The 24,259-nt window shown below is 43.9% G+C and overlaps 1 protein-coding gene and 1 non-coding gene across 5 annotated transcripts in view; both read left to right on the top strand.

Annotated features, from left to right (window-relative positions):
- Nucleotides 1–1,206: 1,206 nt before the first annotated feature.
- On the top strand, nucleotides 1,207–1,415 carry LOC139417700 (small nucleolar RNA U3). Its single transcript, XR_011635243.1, has one exon. It is a non-coding gene; the product is annotated as a small nucleolar RNA U3 (small nucleolar RNA).
- Nucleotides 1,416–4,189: 2,774 nt separating this feature from the next.
- The window catches only part of LOC139415989 (inturned planar cell polarity protein), a 38,596-nt gene continuing 18,526 nt past the window's right edge, over nucleotides 4,190–24,259 (top strand). The window contains exons 1-3 of one of the 4 annotated variants that reach the window (XM_071164215.1): nucleotides 4,190–4,665; nucleotides 8,892–9,475; nucleotides 11,286–11,371. In XM_071164215.1, the coding sequence (XP_071020316.1) occupies nucleotides 4,571–4,665; nucleotides 8,892–9,475; nucleotides 11,286–11,371 (765 nt within the window). In that variant the 5' untranslated portion in view covers nucleotides 4,190–4,570. Of the gene's footprint in view, nucleotides 4,666–5,283; nucleotides 5,555–8,891; nucleotides 9,476–11,285; nucleotides 11,372–24,259 lie in introns of those variants that run through there. The other 3 variants (XM_071164214.1, XM_071164213.1, XM_071164212.1) reach the window with 3 other exon arrangements.

The raw sequence follows: 24,259 nt of genomic DNA, 5'->3' as shown, positions 1-24,259 counted from the left end.
AAATTCATGAAAATGTGACAGGGAATTAAGTACCATATAGATTTAGAGCTAAGCATACATCTTGTTATCCAATTTCCTTTAATTGTATTGTTGATATCAATTACATCTAGTACTTCAAGCCCACCATCAAGTCTTTAGTTTGATATTACATACTTCTTAAGTTTGTGTTGTTTATTTTTCCTTATAAAGTCTAGGAAAATTATGTTGATAATCTCTGAGAGAAATTGAGATGTTGACGGACAGAATGATTTTTCGCCATTGCTGACAAGCTCATCTCCGGGCTAACGTTAGTCTCGCGCTGAACTGCGCGTGTGCAGTTGTCAAATCAACGGCGCTTCTTCGATATAAAATAGTACTTGACAAAAATGAAAACGTATCAGTTTCACACTTTCACGAGATTGGAGTAAAATTGGGTTCACCTCCTTATGACATTGGCTCTAATCTAAATTGTGCCTTTAGATTTCGAAAAAAATAACAACTAAGGAAGAACTTTTCACTTCTTTCATTGACTTCTCAAACTCTAAACGCCGGCCATTTCAGTTTGGTCAGTTCGCAAGCGTTACCAGAAGTCTTGCGATGTTGCGCCTCTGGGTTTAGAAACTCTGTGGTAACGTGGTCGACCACACGCTCCTTCAAAGTACCTGGCAGAATGCACAAACAAATGTACGAACGCCATGATACCAAAGAAGAAGAACATCTCCCGTTTCAAGCCGGACACGTTTAATATACATACATACACCTGTTTCAGCTTTTTTTTTTTAACTAGGCAACTATACCTCAGTGTGAGCTCATGCTTTTCGCTAACAAACTTCAAATGTAATTTCCTCATCTCTTTATGAAAAAGTACTATTGGATAAGGATATTCATTTTGAAGTATGCAGCAACCTTATGACTGAGCCATCCGAGCCACATTTTGCTTCACTCCCAACAAGGACCTAACTACCATGCTGACTACCAGCATTGTCAACAGTGCTCAGTAACCATTGAACGTATTGTGTGTGCTACCAGATAGCGTTGTGGTTATTTGAAAAATGTGACTTTTATCCTTAATGTAGTGAGTAATTTTGATGTTTTTTCGGAGGAAAAATGACAAAAAGGTTTTTTCAGTGTCTTACTCTATGTGTACTGCTCAGATTTGGTGTTTGCACCATGACTGAAAAGAGTATGCTCGTGGTACAAGACCTGGTGCAAAAGGGTTTATACAGTAATACTATATTTTCAGGATTCTTTTCAATAGTTTTGTACTTGGAAATTGTGTTTATAAATTGAATGGTCTCGCTATCCACGATGACGAGATTTTATACTCTTTTCTGAGCGCCAAGCGGGCAGAGGTTGAAGAGTTAATTTTTCTGATCACTGCTTTTGATGACGTCCCATGTCTTCTCTGGGGATATGGAGGAAGTATGATCAGAGGAGTAGGGTAGCCTTGTATATTTGAGAAAGTCAAAGAAATGTATTTTTTTTACAAAATATATGAGACTCAAATAAGGTGTAAATCCTACAACAAAGCTTGTATAGTATATTCATAGCTACACAGAGATGTGTCTGGTTAGACTGTAAACTCTCCTTCCAGACTCACATTAAGCATCTCCAATCCAAAATTAAAGCATCCTTTGGCGTGCTGCCAAACATACCCTCATAAAACGGACTATCCTACCGATCCTTGACTTCGGCGATGTCACTTACAAAATAGCCTCCAACACTCTATTCAGTAAATTCGATGAAGTCTATCACAGTGCCATCCGTTTGGATGGTTTTTCGCAGCCGATGTGAGTTAGACCTTTAAACCGGTCAACATTCACTTGGCCGCAGGGCCAGACGGATTACCAGGACCTGTACTGCGAGCATGTCGATGACCAACTGGCAAGTGTCTTCACTGACATTTTCAACCTCTCCCTGTCCGAGTCTGTAATATCAACATGTTTTAAGTAGACCTCCATAGTCCCTGTGCCCAAGAACAGTAAGGTAACATGCCTAAATGACAACCGACCCGTAGAACTCACGTCTGTAGCCCTGAAGTGCTTTGAAAGGCTGGTCATGGCTCACATCAACACCATTATCCCAGAAACCCTAGACCCACTCCAATTTGCATACCGCCCCAACAGATCCACAGACGATGCAATCTCTATTGTACTCAACACGGCCCTTTCCCACCTGGATAAAAGGAACATCTATGTGAGAATACTATTCACTGACTACAGCTCAGCGTTCAACTCCATAGTGCCATCAAAGCTCATCACCAAGCTAAGAACCCTGGGACTAAACACCTCCCTCTGCAACTGGATCCTGGACTTCCTGACGGGCTGTCCCCAGGTGGTAAGGGTAGGTAACAACAAGTCCGCCACGCTGATCCTCAACACAGGGGCCCCTCAGGAGTGAGTGCTCAGTCCCCTCCTGTACTCCCTGTTCACTCATGACTGCACGGCCAGGCACAACTCCAACAACAGCATTAAGTTTGCCGATGACATGCATTGGGTGGTTGATCTGCTTCTTTTCTGTGGGGGGGAATATGTGCTCTTTTCGAAGGACGGATCCCGGACTCTCCGTGGCTATGGGATCTGGGGGGTCGGGGGTGGTCTGCCGGGCATTGGGATGACAACCCAACTCAGGATGAGGAGGGCTTTTAGCGGGTGGAATAGCTGGGACCAATTGGAGGTTTACTTAGTAGCAATGCAAATATAATGGTACAGCTATATAGACACTCAATCATCATGTTACTTTTTGATGACAGGTGCTTCTACACCTGCATTGTTTGCTGTTTGGGGTTTTAGGCTGGATTTCTGTACAGCACTTTGAGATATCAGCTGATGTACGAAGGGCTATATAAATACATTTGATTTGATTTGATATATTTTGATAAATAGAGTTGAAACTTGTGTCTCATTATGGTAAGTGGTGAAATAAGAACAGCCAGTTATAATTGTAATGGCTTAGCAGATAATAAGAAAAGACGATCAGTATTTACCTGGCTAAAAGAGAAGGAATATAATATATATTGTTTACAGGAAACTCATTCAACAATTTTAGATGAAGTTTTGTGGAAAAATGACTGGGGGAGGGGGGGGGGGGCAAAATATATTTCGAACATGGGCAAAGAAATTCAAAAGGGGAGATGATATTAGTTAACAGTAATTTTGATCCGAATGTGCAAATTGGCTGAATAGATCAGCAAGGTAGATGGATTATTTTAAATATGTTATTGGACAATAAACAGATATGGCTTATTAACCTATATGGTCCAAATAATGATGATCCAAGCTTCTTTGAAAATATATATAAGAATTTATCAACTCTACAAGCAACACTAGACTCTATTATTATGGTGGGGGGTTTTAATACGGTTTTAAATACCTCAATGGATCGTAAAGGAAATAACACTACAAACTATCACCCTCAGGCACTAAGGAAATCATGAATGTCTTGGATATATTGGAGTTAGTGGATATATGGAGACTTAAATACCTTGACCTCGTGAGATATACATGGCGGAGGCTTAATCATGCTAGTCGTCTTGATTACTTTCTTATGTCATTCTCTCTGGCACCAAAACTTAAAAGGGGTTGACAGGGGACAGAATGCGGTCAGATCATCACATAATTGGCATATATATTACTCTTACAGAATTTCCACGTGGGCGAGGTTATTGGAAATGTAATCAAAGCCTACGTCATGACAACTTGTATATAACTTGGAGAGAAGAACTTATAACTGACTTTTTCGACATAACATAGGTACAGCAAATCTCCTTATTGTATGGGACACTTTTAAATGTGCCAATAGAGGCCATGCAGTTCAGTGCTCTTCTATAAAACAAAAGCAATTTAGATCAAAATAGTCCATATTAACAAAGGAAATGAATAACTCTACCTACATGTAGTGATTACCTCAATTACGTCCACTAACCTCCATTGGCTCTGTACGCTATTGTTATATTACTGCTGCTCTTTAATTACTGTTCCTTTAATTTCTTATTCTTATTCGTATTTTTTAAACTGCCTTGTTGGTTAGGGGCTGGTAAGTAAGCATTTCACTGTAAGGTTGTAATCGACGCATGTGACTAATACTATTGGATTTGAGTTGATCTATTGAGCAAAAGAGGCGGCATTTTACTCCACCTGCCAAGTACACCCGCTAGACCAGAAGCGGTTCAACTCGTGCATGTGTTGCCCTGCGCGCGCTTACGGACTGGAGTCTGGAGAAGTATTCAGGACGGCTTTCTTTTCGTTTTCAAACGCATCGGCAGGCGAACTGCGTATCCTTGACTCAGTGATTGACGTGAGAAATCGTGAGGAGAAGTTTAGAATTTTTGTTAGGATCGACAGCAGCATTAGGGTTTCATTCGGACTAGGGCAATGATTCTACATTCACCACCGGACCAAGACATAGGATTTAAACATGTAAACTGCATTTAAAAATGCAGAAAACGCCTGCTGGCAGACGACTGGTCCAAAACGGCACTATTCATCCCAAGCCGTGAGACATGACTTTTTGTCCGGAATGGAAATGTTTTATCGGAAAGCCTTGATGATCTGTGCTGAACTCACCCTATCCGTTAAATCATGAAACATAAATGATGTTTAATATTGCTACAGATAGGGGAACGTCCAGGTCGTTCTCTAATAATTTTGAGGATTTCGATTCCATACGCAGGGTGCTTCTATACAGGTCAGTATATTGATACATGCTATGCTACGGCAACGACGAAGAGAGTTGATATGAAAATGTCTAGATAAACTATTTGCACTTTCTTTGTGTTTCTTCTCGCATTCATTGCACTTTTGTTTGACTGTTGTTGCTTTGTCCAAAGTCCAAAGCACTCTGAATGCCATATGGGATTTTAAAGGGGATTTAAAGATCTGGTGCAGTTCGTGAGGATGGGGAGGGGGCGAACTAAACATAATTGGTGCTCTTGCCCATCTATTCAGCGGGAGATAGCTTGTTAAAATGTCGCAATATTTTTGATTTAGCTGCGTTTGTGATTTTATTAGATACTTTGCACATTTGAGATACATTTGTATCTCATATTTCCAGAGCGTTTCAGACAAATGTTTCGCTTAGTTTAGGCATAGTCAAGAAGAGGTACCTAACCGTAGTTTACATTTTTGTTACTATTAACGTTGTTACACTGAAACATTTATGCAGTCAACCTCTTTTTATTGCACGCGTATTGTCTGTTTTCTACCCTGCTGACGGAAAGCTTCCATGTTGTCAGGGAAACGTGAACATCAGCCAACCACACTGAGACAATTTGCGTCACGTGGCATAGTTGAAGAGCCCGTATGCAGACAACATGGCGATAGACTGCCGATGCTCACAAAGTAGAAACTAGCTCAAACGTATTAGCTTTAAGTTTAGAGTTATGACCGGTATCATCTTGTCGAACACATTTAACGAATGGAATTATGACTACTAAAGATTATAGCGGGACGCTCGAGCCCCATGCAGCTGCGTGTAAGCACCCGAGACGGGAGGGCGACGACAGGGAGGAACTGCATGACAACGGGAATGATAGTGAATCAACATCATCAAGTTACAGTCAGTCCGACTACTCCGAGTAAGATAACCCTGTACATTATTGCGTGTTGCTTCCAAAAATAACCCCTATTTTTGAGAGGGCTATGGTTTTGAAGTGCTGCCTGACTTTGCAAAATACAAATCATCAAATTTTATTGGTCACATACGCATGGTTAGCAATTGTTAATGCAAGTGTAGCGAAATGCTTGTGCTTCTAGTTCCGACAGTGCAGTAATATTTTACAAGTAATCTAACAATTCCCCAACAACTACCTAATACACACAAATCTAAAGGGGTGAATGTTTTGTTGACATTGAGTGAGATGTTGTTTTCCTGACACCACACTACTGTTGCGTCGTCTGCAAACTTGATGATTGAGTTGGAGGCGTGCATGGCCACGCAGTCATGGGTGAACAGGGAGTACAGGAGGGGGCTGAGCACGCACCCTTGTGGGGCCCCAAAGTTGAGGGTCAGCAAAGTGGAAATGTTGTTTTCTACCTTCACCACCTGGGGCGGCACATGAGAAAGTCCTGGACCCAATTGCACAGGGCGGGGTTGAAACCCAGGACCCCCAGCTTGATGATGAGCTTGGAGGGTGCTGTGGTGTTGAAGGCTGAGCTATAGTCAAAGAACAGCATTCTTACATAGGTATTGCTCTTGTCCAGATGGGACAGGGTAGGGTGCAGTGTGATGGCGATTGCATTGTCTGTGGACCTGTTGGGGCGGTATGCAAACTGAAGTGGGTCTAGGGTAGCCGGTAAGGTGGAGGTCATAGGATCCTTGACTAGTCTCTCAAAGCACTTCATGATGACAGAAGTGAGTGCTACGGGGCAGTAGTCATTTAGTTCCATTATCATTGCTATCTCAAGAACAGGAACAATGGTGGCCATCTTGAAGCATGTGGGGACTGCAGACTGGGATAGGGAGCGATTGAATATGTCGGTAAATACACCAACCAGCTGGTCTGCGCATGCTCTTAGGATGTGGCTAGGGATGCCGTCTGGGCCCTTGCGAGGGTTAACACGTTTAAATGTTTTACTCACGTTGGCCACGGAGAAGGAGAAGGGGGGGGGGGGGTGCAGTCCTTGTTTGCAACCTCAGCTGTCTAGTCATCTTCATCAGTTGCCACCTCAACTTTATAACTTGACAACCGAGGCAGCTCACTGGAAGCGACTTGGCAGGTGAAGCAGGATGCACACTGACTGTAAAGTGGTCTAGAGGTGGCTTACTGGCTACTATTATTCTTCACCAATGTGTGGATGGTGATCGATGCATGGCTTTGCAGTATCAACATCTGTTTCATTAAGCTCATGGCATGCATTCTTATAATAAAGGCAAGGTAGGCCTATGCTATGTTCACCTATCAAAGTATGTGTAGTATATGGATTCTATGAGATTCATTTAAAAGTTTATAATTTATTACATTTCTATAGCGCTTTTCATAGAATCTCAAAGTGCTTCAAGAGCAAAAAACAAACAAGCAATATATCATGACAGATCAATCAATAGAGGCCAAGTCTTTGAAAGCTGCATGGTTGATGATGGTGATGGAGTCTGCTGATGATCTTGTAGCTACTGGACTTCTCTTCCACTCTGTGTAGCAGACACTTGGCTGATGCTTCATCAGGTCTGGGCGCCAGAAAGATCGCCACTCACAGTTCAGAATAGTAGCCAGTCGTCTTCACTACGTGCCCTCTGCCTTAGCACTGCTGTAGTCCTCTTTCTTAGGCTTCAAGCGACTCTTTCAAACAAAAATCTAGCCTAGCCAAAACGTGTTAACCTGTCAGTCAATATGGAAATCCGTGGCTCAAAAACAGCAGAGACTGTATATATACAATAAAAACTCTTATGTTATCAAAAACAAAAGAGCTGATTCAAATTCTATAATTAAAAACACCTAAAATATAACTAAATATGTAGCTACACATTTACAGGAGCTCTGTGCTTAGGCTGCTTTTAGGGCGCCATGGCAACTATGTTTAAATGTTATGTTCACCGTATCCAAAGAGCCTCTCAGAGTATGAGTACTGATGTAGGATCAGTTTAGCCTTTTAGATCATCATGAATGACACTATATGGACTGGTTGGGACCTGATCCTAGATTAGTACTCCTACTCTGAGATGTTTTTAGGATACGGGACCAGAGCTCTATCTGCACTGCAGCACTGGTATGAACAGATAGGAAGGATAGCAGAGATAGTTATCTGGCCATGTCACCTTTCAAAGAAGGTCGTCATCTGTACTCAATTAATGTAGAACTCAACTGTAAGCCATGGAATGCGTCCAAATGGCACCCTTTTCCCTAGAATCCCATGTGCCCTGATTAAATGGAGTGCACTATGTAGTGAATAGGGTGCCATTGGGGACGGAGACGTGGTATTGAAACAGAAGAGATGGCAAAAGTAAAAGGAACCATAAGTGTAGTTGCACTATTCTGGGCCTAGTATACTACTCTCCTCCTCTTTTTCTATCAAAGTTTGATAGAACTCAAAATGTATTCCAATTTGGAAACTTAACCTTCATAAATAATTATATGCTATTTACCATCCTTAGTGAATTTATGGATGTGTTTTCCAAGAGTCTACCACAGAGGCAGCACAGCTTCATTTAGAGGGAGACCGACCGACAGAAAAAAATGCCTGGCTGAATTTTTTAGGTTTTCTTTTTGCCGAGTTAGGGCATTTTCTCTCTCGGGCGGTGATGTGGGTTTCCCTTTTTCTTGTCTCTGCCTGTCTCAAAAAAATGCAATTTCTAGTCTTTCTCCAGGCATGTTGTTTTCTTTCTCCCCTAAATGCCACACAATAAATTAGAACAGAAATGCACTCCCCTGGGAATGAGTGAGAGAGAAGATTAGGGGATAATAAAACGTCTTGTAAATGTAGTTGTTTTGAAGTATTATTAAATTAAAACAACAATGTATGTCATACAACTTTACACCTGTAGCCTACATGGTGGTTGTCCTCTTGCAAATGTGCCTTTCAGTCATCGCTCTCTCCTTGACTGGAGTTCTACACTGACTCAGAACACAATACAAGATGGGCTATCAGACTTTCTGGCTGTTTGACAGAGTTTCACTTGTTACACTGTAGTGTAATTGTGTTACTAACTCATTTGAATAGCATCATACAAGACTCCTGTTTAGATGGGGATTGAAGTCGACAAGGGCTAATCTGACATATTATGATGAAAGCCAATGTGCTCTAAATTGATTAGAATAAATGCACTTTTAATCCTCAAGTGAGCCTTACGCCTCTACACTGTAGTTCTTAACCTGACAGTCCCTATCAGATGGGTTCACTGGGCAGGCAAACCATCACTTTTGACTCTGCTCTGAAACAGTTTCACTCAGTCTATGCTTTTTGTCTGTTCATTCCCAGCGACCTAGAGCCAGAATGGCTGGACGACGTCCAGAAGAACGGCGAGCTCTTCTACCTGGAGCTGAGCGAGGGCGAGGAGGAGGCGGCATTAGCTCAGGCCGCCGCCAATAATGGCCTCCCCACCAATCACGTGCACTTCAGTGAGAAGGAGGCGGAGATCATCAGCGAGGAGTGCAGGAAGCGTTCTGATGGCACTCCAACCAAAGGAGAGCCCAAGCTGAAAAGACTTGCCAGGATCCTACGGAGGAAGAGGCGGCCATCCCAGCGGAGTGGGCCCGACGGAGGAGCCAAAGACTCGTCATCGCTTCCAACGTCCATCTTGAAAAACCAGGCGGGGCAGAGGGCGGGGCTGGTGGTCCAGCAGCAGCATCTGAAAGAGGTGTGTGTCTACCTGAACCCCAAACGGCTGGGCAGCTGCTCACCTCCTCCCCCGGAGAGAGGGGGTCTACTGGAGGCTCTGCTGGGGGTGGTGCATCGCTCGTCCTGGGGCCAGGGAGACCCTGCAGGGGGGAGAGGGGAGAGGATCACCGTCCACGGCCTGGTGCCCAACAGCCCCGCCATCAAGTGTACACAGATACTGATCGGTGAGTGTTCAAAACCTCACTGTGGGGATGTCCGAAATGGTACCCTATTCCCTATATAGCCAACTGATTTTGACCATAATCGCCCTGGTCAAAAGTAGTGCTCTTTAAAGGGAATAAGGGTGCCATTTCAGACTCACATAATGTGCCTGTCATATACACATTGCCAGACTTTTGGATGGGCACTGGCAGAAATCCCAGAAAGACTGCAAGACATTTTTTATTGACATGATATTAAGTACTTATAAAGTTGTTTTACAGCAAACTGTTTCTTATGTTTGTGGAGACTGACGTCGACACAGTTGCTTTGGGCAGACCAAGGAATGCAAAGAAACTCCACATGAGTTAGTGTTTAAAGCCATGCCTTTCATGTAGCCTACCACTCCATGCTAAAACAATTAGCCTAGACTCGTTAAATACCTGAAATAATTGAGGTGAAGTCTTTGTTAAGGAGATAAGAATGGATAGAGGTCTGCACAGGGGCAGGTGAAACTCCTTGATATACAAAAAGAAACAACAGCATGTTTGGCTCTTTTTATATCCGTGGACTATATCTCCAGACTGTGCTCCTCCACTAAAACCATACTATTTGGAAAACAGATGACACAATACTTTTTCGCCGTACCAACCAAAGTTGTTAGGAATTCGACTTGCAGCTCATTAAAAACAGTGCAGCTCATTAAAAACAGGGCCGAAAAGATACACGCATACATACAGTTGAAGTCGGAAGTTTACATACACCTTAGCCAAATACATTTAAACTCAGTTTTTACAAATTCCTAGTAAAAATTCCCTGTCTTTGGTCATTTAGGATCACCACTTTATTTTAAGAATGTGAAATGTCAGAATAATAGTAAAGAGAATGATTGATTTCAGTTTTTATTTATTTCATCAAATTCCCAGTGGGTCAGAAGTTTACATACACTCAATTATTATTTGGTAGCATTGCGTTAAACAATTTAAACTTCTTGGCGCACCCATCCCGTTAGTGGGATAATTTTCGTCAATATCCGCTGAATTGCAGAGCGCCAAAAATATTTAATTTTCATGAAATCACAAGTGTATATTATATTTGCGTACTATTTATTGTATGTACAGATGATGGTGGTACCTTCAGGCATTTGGAAATTGCTCCCAAGGATGAACCAGACTTGTGGAGGTCTACAATTTGTTTTCTGAGGTCTTGGCTGATTTATTTTATTTTTCCCATGATATCATGCAAAGAGGCACTGAGTTTGAAGTTAGGCCTTGAAATACATCCACAGGTACACCTCCAATTGACTCAAATGATGTCAATTAGCCTATTAGAAGCTTCTAAAGCCATGACAGCATTTTCTGGAATTTCCAAGCTGTTTAAAGGCACATCCAACTTAGTGTATGTAAACTTCTGACCCACTGGAATTGTGATACAGTGAATTACAAGTGAAATAATCTGTCCGTAAACAGTTGTTGGAAAAATTACTTGTCATGCACAAAATAGATGTCTTAACCGACTTGCCAAAAATATAGTTTGTTAACAATAAATTTGTGGCGTGGTTTAAAAATGAGTTTTAATGACTCCAACCTATTATTTCTAAAATATTGTAGACTGACTATTCCCAGTTAAAATGAAGACTTTGTTCCCTTTTAAAAATGTGTTAATCTTTTTATTTTTTGTAAACTCCCGACTTCAACTGTACATTAATTTGCTTAGCCTACAGTACAGACTCGATAGAGTGTGTTTGCAGAAATATCACTATTGACACTTATTTTTTGCTATCTACGTTAATAACATGCTGCTGTTATGCATTGACTTCCTTTTCCTCCTCCTTAGGTGATGACCTAGTGGCAGTGGACGATGTGGATGTTACCACAGAGAACATTGAGAGGGTTCTCTCCTGCATTCCTGGGCCTACACAGGTGTGTGTGTTTCCAAGACCACCCACCCCACTCATTACTGCCATATTAAAAGAACAGTAGTTAGAGGGAAGTATGTTGTGTGTTGTGTTTGAGGTAAGTGTATTATTAGCTGTAATGCTGCTTCCACAATGCGAAAATATGCCAAAGACCTCCAACAGATTAGATGTTGTTTGTTGAGCCCTATTCACATGATTTGACCTCCATGATCATGTATCTTTCTCAGCTCTTGGTTTTCTTCATGAAAAGACCACATAAAACATACACGTCTCTGTGCGCCAAATGGCACCCGGCGCCGATCAAAAGTATTGCCCTATGTAGGGATTAGGGTGCAATTTGGGACGTAGCCTCTGAAACAGCAACAGCAGCCAAAGAAAGGGAAGTCCTCCACATGAACTCAATTACAGACAAACTCCTTTTTTCGAACCAACACGTCTGCTCTGCTCAAAAGTGTTAGAAGCTGGTTTCTACACACTCATGGCAGGCAGGTGCACACAAGGCAGACACACACACTAAGACGCAAGGTAGACACACATACACAGACACACAAGGCAGACTAAGACTGTGTGTCAGGATCATTCCACTGCCCCACACTTTAAAAGTGAGGCCTAGGATGTTAGCATAAACCCAATGGATGCTATACTGTAGCTCTGACCAAAGTCACACATTCATAAGGCTAGAATGCCTTGAGTTGGCCTGATTCAGAGCTGAGATAAAAGTGAGCTAAATCATTAATTGACCTCAATGAGAGACGTGCTTGAAATTTCAAGATAAAGTGTGTGATCTGAAGTACGAATACCAGATACTTATCTTGCTTTGCACAATGAATCAATAAACCAAACCAAGCTAAGTGTACAGTGCCTTCAGAAAGTATTCACACCCTTGGACTTTTTCACATTTTGTTGTGTCACAGTCTAAGTTTTTAATTAAAAATAGAGATGTTGTGTCACTGCCCTACATCAGAATCACATTATTCAATAAATACATGAACCAAACCCAGCTAAGTGTACAGTGCCTTCAGAAAGTATTCACAACCTTTGACTTTCTCCAGATTTTGTTGTGCTACAATATTGTGGTAAACCGTGGGGTGTTGGGTTGAGCGGGCAGAGATTGACACAGAGACGGGGAGGTTTTAGTCCGCAAAAACAACTTTACTAAGACAGAAAATAAACATAACAAAGAAAATCACTTAGGTTTGGCTCGGTCCTTCTCTACTGTGGCTTGCTGTTGGTCTCTCCCCGTTCTCTCTCGCGGTGTGCCACCGTGCTCCTTTTATTCACAGCTGGTTGGCACTTTCCTCTAATTACCTCCACTTAGAGCTGTCCGTGTCGGGGTGCCCAGCTCCCGTATTCCCAGCAGAGGGAGCCAACTTCCCCTCACGTACCTCCCCTCTATTACCATCCCCCGGAGTAGACCTCCGTTCATCGCACCATCTGGGGTAGTTGTGCCTTTAAGTCTGTGGGGAGAAGCTATTGTGGCAAAATTAGTAGTACCCTGCTAAACCTCAGGAATGACTTCACCTGCCTCTTTGTTCGGGTGACCGGCCATCCCCTAATGGCAACGTTTTTTTTCTTGGGGTTTCACATTTCCCCTCCCGATCTGATAGCCCAGGTACTCCACCTCGGCATAGCCCAGCTTGCACTTGAGGGGGTTCGCGGTCAGACCTGCACCACTTAGCGCATCCACCACGGCCTGTAACCTACAAAGATGCGACTCCCAACTGTCACTGTACACAATTATGTCGTCCAGATAAGCAGCGGCGTACTCACTGTGCGGCCGCAGAACGCGGTCCATGAGTCGCTGAAAGGTCGCTGGTGCCCTGTGGAGCCCGAAAGTCAGAACCCGGTAGTGGTATAGCCCCCCACTGCCAGTAGCACCTGCCAGTACCCCTTCGTCAGGTCCAAGGTGCTGACATATCTCACCATCCCCAAGCGGTCGTTCAGTTCGTCCACACGGGGCATGGGGTAGGCATCGAACTTACTGACCCTGATCAGGCTCCGGAAGTCATTACAGAAGCGGACAGTTTCGGAACCAGCACTATGGGGCTAGACCACTCACTGTGTGACTCCTCCAGTACCCCCATTTCTAGCATTGTCGCCACTTCCCGCTGGACCGCCACCCTCTGGGTTTCCGGTATCTGGTATGGCCGTTTACACACTTTTTCTCCTGTACGGGTGTGGATATGATGTTCCACGAGATCCGTACGCCCCGGCACCTCGGGGAACACGGCCGTATTCCGCTGGACCAACTCTCTGAGCTCTTGTCGTTGGGTCGGGCTGAGGTCTTCCCCCATTGCAACTTCGACCGAGGGCGGGCCCTGCTGTGGCCGGGTCCATGTTACGCACAGCATGCGTGCCATTTCTTCAGTAAATTCACATAGTAAAGCTGTGTTTCTCCGCCCCGGTTGGTGGACCTTATATTTGACGTCGCCAACCCGCTCAACGATGTCGTAGGGCCCATGCCATGTAGCCAGGAATTTACTCTCTATTGTAGGGATCAGCATCAAGACTTTGTCACCTGGTTGGAATTCTCGTGGTTGGGCCCCCCGGTTGTAGACACGCTCCTGGGCATATTGCGCCTGGGCCATGTGCTCTCTCACCACTGGCCAAATCGCCGTCATCCTCTCCCTCATCTTCTCCACATGTTCTACTATGCTGCGAAGGGGGGTCGGCTGCTCTTCCCAGACCTCCTTGGCTAGGTCCAGCAGCCCGAGGGGCCGACGACCAGACAGGAGCTCAAAGGGGGAGAACCCCGTGGATGCTTGGGGTAGGTCGCGCACTGAAAACATTCGGTGGGGCAGCAGCTAGTCCCAGTTCCTCCCTTCTCTCTCGACGACCTTCTAGGCATCTGTTTTGGGGTTTTGTTGAAGCGTTCCACCAGCCTGTCGTGGGCTGGATGGTACACACTGGTACTCACCTGTTTTATTCGTAACAGATTGCAAACATCTTTCATCACCCGAGACATGAACGCGGTGCCCTGGTCCGTCAGGATTTCCTGCGGAATACCCACCCGGCTAAATAAATGGAAGAGCCCCCGTGCGATACCTTTTGCTGCCGCCGTGCGTAGCGGGATTGCCTCAGGATACCGCGTGGCGTAATCCACGATGACCAGGATGTATTGGTGTCCCCTCATGGTCTTCACCGACAGACCCACCAGATCCATTTCCACCCGTTTAATGGCACTCCTATAATGGGAAAGGAAACCAAAGGGTTTCGATAATGCATCCTCGGAGCTGTGATCTGGCACTCCAGGCAACTACAGCAGTAATCCTCCATGGCGCGCTTGACTCCGGGCCAGTGGAACTTGTTCCGGATCCGCTCCCTGGTTTTCTCCATCCCCAGGTGTGCCCCAAGCAGGTGGGTGAGGGCAAGCTGCAACACAGTCCTAACATACTGGCTGGGTATGAGTAACAAGTCTTGTCTCCCCATTATGCTTTACTACCTGATACAATAAATTATGCTTGATTGCGAAGTGGGGGTAGCGCCAATCACCTATCCCAGGTAACAGTACGCCATCCACCGCAATCACCTGGCCCCTAGCGTTCTGGTGATTGGGGTCTTCTAACTGGGCCGTCCCAAACTGACTCGTGAGGATTCTAGTGTCGGGAGGTCCGTCTAGGGCCTCCACCTCCATAAAGGGTAGCCTGAAATCTTCCTCGCACGGTGGCTCGCTTGCCGGAGTGGGGTCGTCTCCGTCCTCTGGGTCCGACTCGGGCCCAGTGGACACCTCTCGTGGCGGGGGTTGGGTTGCACAGGCCACCATCCCTTTTCCTTTTTTTCACACCACGCGTGCTCGCCTCCCCAGGTCCCTCCTCCACAGGTTCTGGAAGAGAGGGCAGTCTCGACCGAGGAGAATGGACACAGGTAGGTTAGGGACAGCTCCCACGCGCATCTGGCACTCCCCCCTTGGGGTGGTTATCCTCACTGGCACCGTTGGGTACCTCTTCATGTCCCTGTGTACACAGGATCCCGTCACCTCCTCGTCCCCCGGTTTCTCCTTCCCCTCTCATGTGAGCCACTGCGGGTGGGCCAGGGTCACCATGCTGCCGGAGTCCAGCAGAGTGCTGGTGTCGATGCCATCGATTCGTACAGGAACCATCGGAGTGGCTGTCTCGGTGTGCGCCCAACAGGAGGTGACGTAACTCGCCATCCGGGTTACCCCAGAGCTGGGGGTGCCCCAGCTCACCGCGTCTCCTTTCCGCTCGGGCCTCTCAGCAGGTCCTGGGTGTTCTGGTGAATTTCCACCGTGGTCAGCAATTCCTCCAGGCTCTGGGGGTTCTGCATGCTCACCGTCTTCGTCATCTCTTATGGCAGGTTCTGAAGGTATTTATCCAGGCCGAGCTTGTTGAGCATCTGGAGGGACGGTACTTTAGTCAGTAGCCAGCCATTGGTCAGGCGCACCAGGTCGCTCATCTGAGCACAGGGGGAAAGGGTGGGGTCAAAGGCCCAACCGTGGACCAGTTGTGCACGGTGTGCGAGATTGAACCCATAACGGCTCAATATCTCCCGTTTGAGTCCCTCGTAATTTGCGGCCTGGTCAGTGTTCAAATCAAAGTAGGCCTTCTGGGCCTTCCCAGAGAGGTAGGGTGCCAACAGGCTGGCCCACTTGGGCTGGGGCCATCCTTCCCGCTGTGCCGTCCTCTCGAAGGTGCACAAATATGACTCCACGTCATCTTCCTCCCTTAACGGAACCAGGAGCTGATTCGGGCCAGACTCCTGAGCCCTCCCAACCTTCAACTGGGCTACCTCCGCTACCAGTCTGTGGTTTTGTTGGTGCTGCTTCTCCAGCGCTTGCTCCTGGAGAGCCTGTTGCTTCTGCTGGCTGAGGATAAACTGAGCCACCAGCTCCTCCATGGTAATCTCCGTACGCTCGACCCCACGGCACCCAAAGCTACTGAGATACCCGCGTTCTCCACCATATGTTGTAAACTGTGGGGTGTTGGGTTGAGCGGGCAGAGATTGACACAGAGACGGGGAGGTTTTAGTCCGCAAAAACAACTTTACTAAGACAGAAAATAAGCATAACAAAAAAAATCACTTAGGTTTGGCTCGGTCCTTCTCCCCATTCTCTGTCGCAGTGTGCCACCGTGCTCCTTTTATTTGCCTCCACGGCTGGTTGGCACTTTCCTCTAATTACCTCCACTTAAAGCTGTCCGTGTCGGGGTGCCCAGCTCCTGTATTCCCAGCAGAGGGAGCCAACGTCGCCTCACGTACCTCCCCTCTGTTACCATCCCCCGGGGTAGACCTCCTGGGATACCACAATATATTAAAACAAGATTTTGTGTCACTGGTCTACACACAATACCCAATAATGTCAAAGTTGAATTATATTTTTGGAAATGTTAACAAATTATTTAAATATTAAAGCTGAAATGTATTCAGTCAATAAGTATTCAACCCCTTTGTTATGGCAAGCCTAAATAAGTTCAAGTTCAAGTTCAGGAGTAAAAATGTGCTTAACAAGTCACATAATAAGTTGCATGGACTCATTCTGTGTGCAATAATCGTGTTTAACATGATTTTTGAATGACAAAAAAAAGCAGACATTGAATATCCCTTTGAGCATGGTTAAGTTATTAATTCCACTTTTAAGATGATGTCTCAATACACCCAGTCACTACAAAGATACAGGCGTCCTTCCTAACTCAGTAGCCGGAGAGGAAGGAAACCGTTCAGGGATTTGACCATGAGGCCAATGGTGACTTTAACTTCTTATGGTATAGGGGACGCTTGCGTCCCACTTGGCCAAAAGCCAGGGAAAATGCAGCGCGGCAAATTCAAATAAATTGATATAAAAATCTAACTTTCATTAAATCATACATGTAAGATACAAAATTAAAGCTACACTCATAGCTACACTCGAGCTACACTCGTGCACAACAGTAAACAAAGAGGGTAGCATATTTCAACCCTGCAGGCGCTACACAAAACGCAGAAATAAAATATAAAACATGCCTTACCTTTGACGAGCTTCTTTTGTTGGCACTCCAATATGTCCCATAAACATCATAATTGGTCCTTTTCTTCGATTAATTCCTTCCATATATACAAAATGTCAATTTATTTGGCGCGTTTGATCCAGAAAAAAACAGCTTCCAAATTGCGCAACGTCACTACAAAATATTTCAAAAGTTGCTTGTAAACTTTGCCAAAACATTTCAAACTACTTTTGTAATACAACTTTAGGTATTTTAAAACGTTAATAATCGATCAAATTGAAGACGGGTCTATCTGTGTTCAATACAGGAAGACAACAAACCAAGCTACTTTTCAAGTCTTGCGCAACTCTCAACAGTGTTACGCAGTTCCTAGATGGCCGTACTTCTTCATTGCACAAATGAATAACCTCAACCAAATTCCAAAGACTGGTGACATCCAGTGGAAGCGGTAGGAACTGAAAACAAGTTCCTAAGAAATATCGTTTCCCAATGAGAACCCAGTGAACAGACAGAGACCTAAAAATTGTATTTTTTAAACTTCTGAACGGTTAGTCCTCAGGGTTTTGCCTGCTACATAAGTTCTGTTATACTCACAGACATGATTCAAACAGTTTTTAGAAACTTCAGAGTGTTTTCTATCCAAATCTACTAATAATATGCATATCTTATATTCTTGGCATGAGTTGCAGGAAGTTGAAATTGGGCACGCTATTTATCCAAAAGTGAAAATGCTGCCCCCTATACCTTAAGTTAAAACAGTTAGAGTTTAATGGCTGTGATAGGAGAATACAGAGGATGGATCAACAACATTGTAGTCAGTCCACAATATTAACTTAAATGACAGAGTGAAAAGAAGGACGCTTGTACAGAATAGAAAATGTTCCAAAACATGAATCCTGTTTGCAATAAGGCACTAAAGTAAACCTGCAAAAAATGTGGCAAAGAAATTCACTTTATGTCCTGAATACAAAGTGTAATGTTTGGGGCAAATCCAACACAACACTGAGTACCACTATTCATATTTTCAAGCATGGCGGTGGCTGCATCAAGTTATGGGTATGCTTGTCATCGGCAAGGACTAGCAAGTTTTTTGGGGATGAAAAGAAATGGAATACAGCTAAGCACAGGCAAAATCTCAGAGGGAAACCAGGTTCAGTCTGCTTTTCAACAGACACTGGGAGACAAATTCACCTTTCAGCAGGACATTAACCTGAAACACAAGGCCAAATATACACTAGAGTTGCTTACCAAGACGACATTGAATGTACCTGAGTAGCCTAGTTACAGTTTTGACTTAAATCAGCTTGAAAATCTATGGCAAGACTTGAAAATGGCTGTCTATTAATGATCAACAACCAACTTGACAGAGCTTGAAGAATACATTAAAAAAAATTATGTGAAAATATTGTACAATCCAGGTCTGCAAAGACTTTCCCAGAAAGACTCAGCTATAAATACTGCCAAAGGTGATGCTAGTATGTATTGACTCAGGTGGTTGAATACTTATCTAATCAAGCTATGTTTGTGTTTTATTTTTTATAAATTATAACATTTAAGAAAATGATCTTCCACTTTGTCATTACAGAGTATTTTGTGTTTATTGTTGACAAAAAAAGGACAATTAAATCAATTTTAATCCCACCTTGTAACACAACAAAATGTGGAAAAAGTCTAGGGGTGTGAATACTTGCTGAAGGCACTGTATCTATAATCTCTGTGTGTGACTGTTTTAGGAATTGTATGTTTGTCCGTATTTAATTTGCTCCCTTGATCAAAGATGTCTTTAAGTGTCTGTAAATCCATTGTAGGAGGAATGGTTGAGTGGAATGGCGCTCACCACTCCACATCTTCTCCCATTCCATTTGGCTTCGATCGGCTGTCAAAACCTCTATAGTAGGTAACAATCTCCACCTTTTTACATGAGGAAAACTATCATATTCTGAGATATGTTGCTTTGATCGCCATTCAGGAAACTGCTCAAGCTTTTTGCTCATTCGTCTCCTCACACGGTCAAAACAGGGCCTCAAGAAGAAAGATTTTGTAAATGACAGTGTGTCTGGGGAGTGATGGCGTTTGCAACGAGAGAGGGAGACAGAGACAGAGGTAGAGGTAGTTGTTTGGGATAACCACAGGAAAACGACCATTACGCTGTGGTTACTGAGAGAACAGCTGATTAGAAGACTCGGCCAGATAGCAAATTACACTGTAGAGAAGAGAGGAGAAGAAGAGAATAGATGAGAGGAGAAGAGAGGAGAAAAAACAACAAGGCCTCTCGTCGGTCCGTCGTGGCTTAGGACGGAGCTACTGTAGAACTGGCATACTCCGAGGAAACTTAAACTTTGGTGGTGGTTCTCTCTGTGTGCGTATGTGTGTTTTTCTGTGAGTGTGGCTACACGCGCGGCTGGCCAGCTGTATGTATGTTGGCACTTTTGCGTGTGTGAACGTCCGCCCTCCCAGGTAGAGCATGGTAGACAGTAGCTATTACATGGGCGTAGCAGCAGTTTGTATAAAGGTTTGGACCACCATGCCCTCTGCCTACCCTCATAGTAAAGTATTACTGATGATACTATACTCTCTCTCTCTATCAACTCAATTACATTCAAAGGGCTTTATTGGCATATGAAACATATGTTTACATTGCCACAGCAAGTGAAATAGACAATAAACAAAAGGGAAATAAACAAGGGAAATATACAATCAGAAATGAATAGTAAACATTACTCACAAAAGTTTCAAAAGAATAGAGACATTTCAAATGTTATTGTTATGTACAGTGTTATTATTGGCTATGTACAGTGTTGTAACAATGTGCAAATACAGTGCCTTCGGAAAGTATTCAGACACCATTACTTTTGCCACAATTTGTTACATTATTCTAAAATTGAATAACAAAAAAAAATCCTCATCAATCTACACACGATACCCCATAATGGCAAAGTGAAAACAGGTTTTTAGAATTTGTTGCAAATGTATTAAAACTAAAAAACAGATTCCTTATTTACATAAGTATTCAGACCCCTTGCTATAAGACTCAAATTTGAGCTCAGGAACATCCTGTTTCCATTGATCATCCAGATCTGGGGAAGGGTGCTCAAAAAAAAGCTGCATTGTTGAAGGTCCTCAAGAACACAGTGGCCTTCATAATTCTTAATTGGAAGAAGTTTGGAACCACCAAGTCTCTTCCTGGAGCTGGCCGCCCGGCCAAACTGAGCGGGAGAAGAGCCTTGGTCAGGGAGGTGACCAAGAATCCGATGGTCACTCTAACAGAGCTCTAGAGTTCCTCTGTGGAGATGGGATAACCTTCCAGAAGGACAACCATCTCTGCAGCACTCCACCAGTCAGGCCTTTATGTTAGTGACTGAAGCCACTCCTCTGTAAAAGGCACATGACAGCCTGCTTGGAGTTTGCCAAAAGGCACCTAAAGACTCTCAGACCATGAGAAACAAGATTCTCTGGTCTTATGAAACTCAAGATTAAACTCTTTGTCCTGAATGCCAAGCGTTACATCTTTTAGGAAACCTGGCACCATCCCTACGGTGAAGCATGATGTTGGCAGCATCATGCTGTGGGGGTGTTTTTCAGGGGCAGGGACTGGGGGACTAGTCAGGATCGAGGCAAAGATGAATGAAGCAAAGTACAGAGAGATCCTTGATGAAAACCTGCTCCAGAGTGCTCGGGACCTCAGACTGAGGCAAAGGTTCACCTTTCTACAGGACAATAACGCTAAGCACACAGCCAAGATCATGCAGGAGTGGCTTCGGGACTAGTCTCTGAATATCCTTCAGTGGCCCAGCCAGAGCCCGGACTTGAACCCGATCGAACATCTCTGGAGAGACCTGGAAATAGCTGTGCAGCAATGTTTCCCAGCCAACCTGACAAAGCTTGAGAGGATCTGTAGAGAAGAATGGGAGAAACTCCCCAAATACAGATGTGACAAGCTTGTAGCATCATACCCAAGAAGACTAAATGCTGTAATCACTGCCAAAGGTGCTTCAACAAAGTACTGAGTAAAGGGTCTGAATACTTATGTGAATTAGATTTTTAGGTATTATTTTAAATATATTAGCAAAAAAATTTAAAACCTGTTTTTGCTTTGTCATTATGGGGTATTATGTGTACAGTCATGGCCAAAAGTTTTGAGAATGACACAAATATACATTTTCACAAAGTTTGCTGCTTCAGTGTCTTTATATATTTTTGTCAGATGTTACTATGGAATACTGAAGTATAATTACAAGCATTTCATAAGTGTCAAAGGATTTTATTGACAATTACATGAAGTTGATGCAAAGAGTCAATATTTGCAGTGTTGACCCTTCTTTTTCAAGACCTCTGCAAACCGCCCTGGCATTTATCTTCTGGGCCACATGATGGCAGCCCATTTTTGCATAATCAATGCTTGGAGCTTGTCAGAATTTGTGGGTTTTTGTTTGTCCACCCACCTCTTGAGGATTGACCACAAGTTCTCAATGGAATTAAGGTCTGGGGAGTTTCCTGGCCATGGACCCAAAATATTGATGTTTTGTTCCCCGAGCTACTTAGTTATAACTTTTGCCGTATGGCAAGGTGCTCCATCATGCTGGAAAAGGCATTGTTCGTCACCAAACTGTTCCTGGATGGTTGGGAGAAGTTGCTCTCGGGGATGTGTTGGTACCATTCTTTATTCATATACTGTGTTCTTAGGCAAAATTGTGAGTGAGCCCACTCCCTTGGCTGAGAAGCAACCCCACACATGAATAGTCTCAGGATGCTTTACTGTTGGCATGACACAGGACTGATGATAGCGCTCACCTTGTCTTCTCCGGACAATGTTTTTTCCAGGACTTTACCCCAGTCCTCAGCAGTCCAATCACTGTACCTTTTGCAGAATATCAGTCTGTCCCTGATGTTTTTCCTGGAGAGAAGTGGCTTCTTTGCTGCCCTTCTTGACACCAGGCCATCTTCCAAAAGTCTTCGCCTCACTGTGTGTGCAGATGCACTCACACCTGTCCGCTCTCATTTTTGAGAAAGCTCTATACTGGTGGTGCCCCGATCCCGCAGCTGAATCAACTTTAGGAGACGTCCTGGTGCTTGCTGTACTTTCTTGGGTGCCCTGAAGCCTTCTTCACAACAATTGAACCGCTGTCCTTGAAGTTCTTGATGATCCAATAAATGGTTGATTTAGGTGCAATCTTACTGGCAGCCATATCCTTGCCTGTGAAGCCCTTTTTGTGCAAAGCAATGATGACGGCATGTGTTTCCTTGCAGGTACCCATGGTGGACAGAGGAAGAACAATGATTCCAAGCACCACCCTCCTTTTGAAGCTTCCAGTCTCGTATTCAAACTCAATCAGCATGACCGAGTGATCTCCAGCCTTGTCCTCGTCAACACTCACACCTGTGTTAACGAGAGAATCACTGACATGTCAGCTGGTCCTTTTGTGGCAGGGCTGAAATGTAGTGGAAATGTTTTTGGGGGATTCAGTTAATTTGCATGGCAAAGAGAGACTTTGCAATTAATTGCAATTCATCTGATCACGCTTTATAACATTCTGGAGTATATGCAAATTGCCATCATACAAACTGAGGCAGCTGACTGAAAATTAATATTTGTGTCATTTTCAAAACTTTTGGCCACGACTGTAGATTGATGAGGGGGAGAAAACTATTTAATCAATTTTTCGAATAAGGCTATATCATAACAAAATGTAGAAAAAGTCAAGGTGACTGAATCTGTAGTTTAAGTATGAAAGAGAATAAATAAACAGATAAATGTAGTTATTTAAAATGGTGTTTGTGCTCCACTGGTTTCTTGTGGCACAGGTCATAAATCTTGCTGCTGAGGTGGCACACTGTGCTATTTCACCTAATAGATATGGGAGTTGATCAAAATGTGATTCTTTGTGAGTGTGTGTAATCTGAGGGAAATATGTGTGTCTATTATAGTCATACATTTGGCAGGTGGTTGGAAACTGCGGTTCGGTTTCCACCTTGTTTTGTGGGCAGTGGCCATATAGCCTGTCTTCTCTTGAGAGCCGGATCTGCCTATGGCAGCCTCTTTCAATATCAAGGCCATGCTCACTGAGTCTGTACATAGTCAAAGCTTTTCAACGTTTGGGTCAGTCACAGTGATCAGGTATTCTGCTACTGTGTACTCTCTGTTTAGGGCCAAATAGCATTTTTTGTTAATTCTTTCCAATGTGTCAAGTTTTCTTTTTGTTTTTGTTTTCCTTTTTGTTTTCTCATGATTTGGTTGGTTCTAATTGTGTTGCTGTCCTGGGGCTTTGTGGGGTCTGTTCGTGTTAATGAACAGAGCTCCAGTACCAGCCGGGCTAAAGGGACTCTTCTCTAGGTTCATCTCTCTGTAAGTGATGGCTTTGTTATTGAAGGTCGGAGAATCGCTTCCTTTTAGATGCTTGTAGAATTGAATTGCTTTTTCTCTGGATTTTGATCTTTAGTGGGAATCATCCTAATTTTCCTCTGCATGCATTATTATTTACGTTTGTACACAAGGATGTTTTTGCAGATTTCTGCATGCTGTCTCAATTTGGTGTTTGTCTCATTTTGTGAATTCCTAGTTGGTAAGTGGACCCCGGACGTCAGCAATGGGTTCTATAACTGATTCAAGTATTTTTTGACAGATCTTAATTGGGATGTAAAATGTTATGTTCCTTTTGATGGCGTAGAAGGCCCTCTCAGATCGTTCACAGCTTTGTGGAAGTTAAATGTCGTACTGATGTTTAGGCCGAGGTAGGTATAGTTTTTTGAGTGCTCTTGGGAAACAGAGTCTAGGTGGAATTTGTATTTGTGGTCCTGGCAACTGGAGCTTTTTTGGAACACCATTATTTTTGGCATACTGAGATTTACTGTCAGGGCCCAGTTCTGACAGAATCTGTGCAGAAGATCTAGGTGCTGCTGTAGGCCCTCCTTGGTTGGGGACAGAAGCACCAGATCATCAGCAAACGTTAGACATT

This window comes from Oncorhynchus clarkii, chromosome 9 (assembly GCF_045791955.1).
Source record: "Oncorhynchus clarkii lewisi isolate Uvic-CL-2024 chromosome 9, UVic_Ocla_1.0, whole genome shotgun sequence".
NCBI classification, from domain to species: Eukaryota; Metazoa; Chordata; class Actinopteri; order Salmoniformes; family Salmonidae; genus Oncorhynchus; species Oncorhynchus clarkii.
The sequence above is the reverse complement of the archived record's forward strand: the minus strand, read 5'-3'. Positions and strand labels throughout refer to the sequence as shown.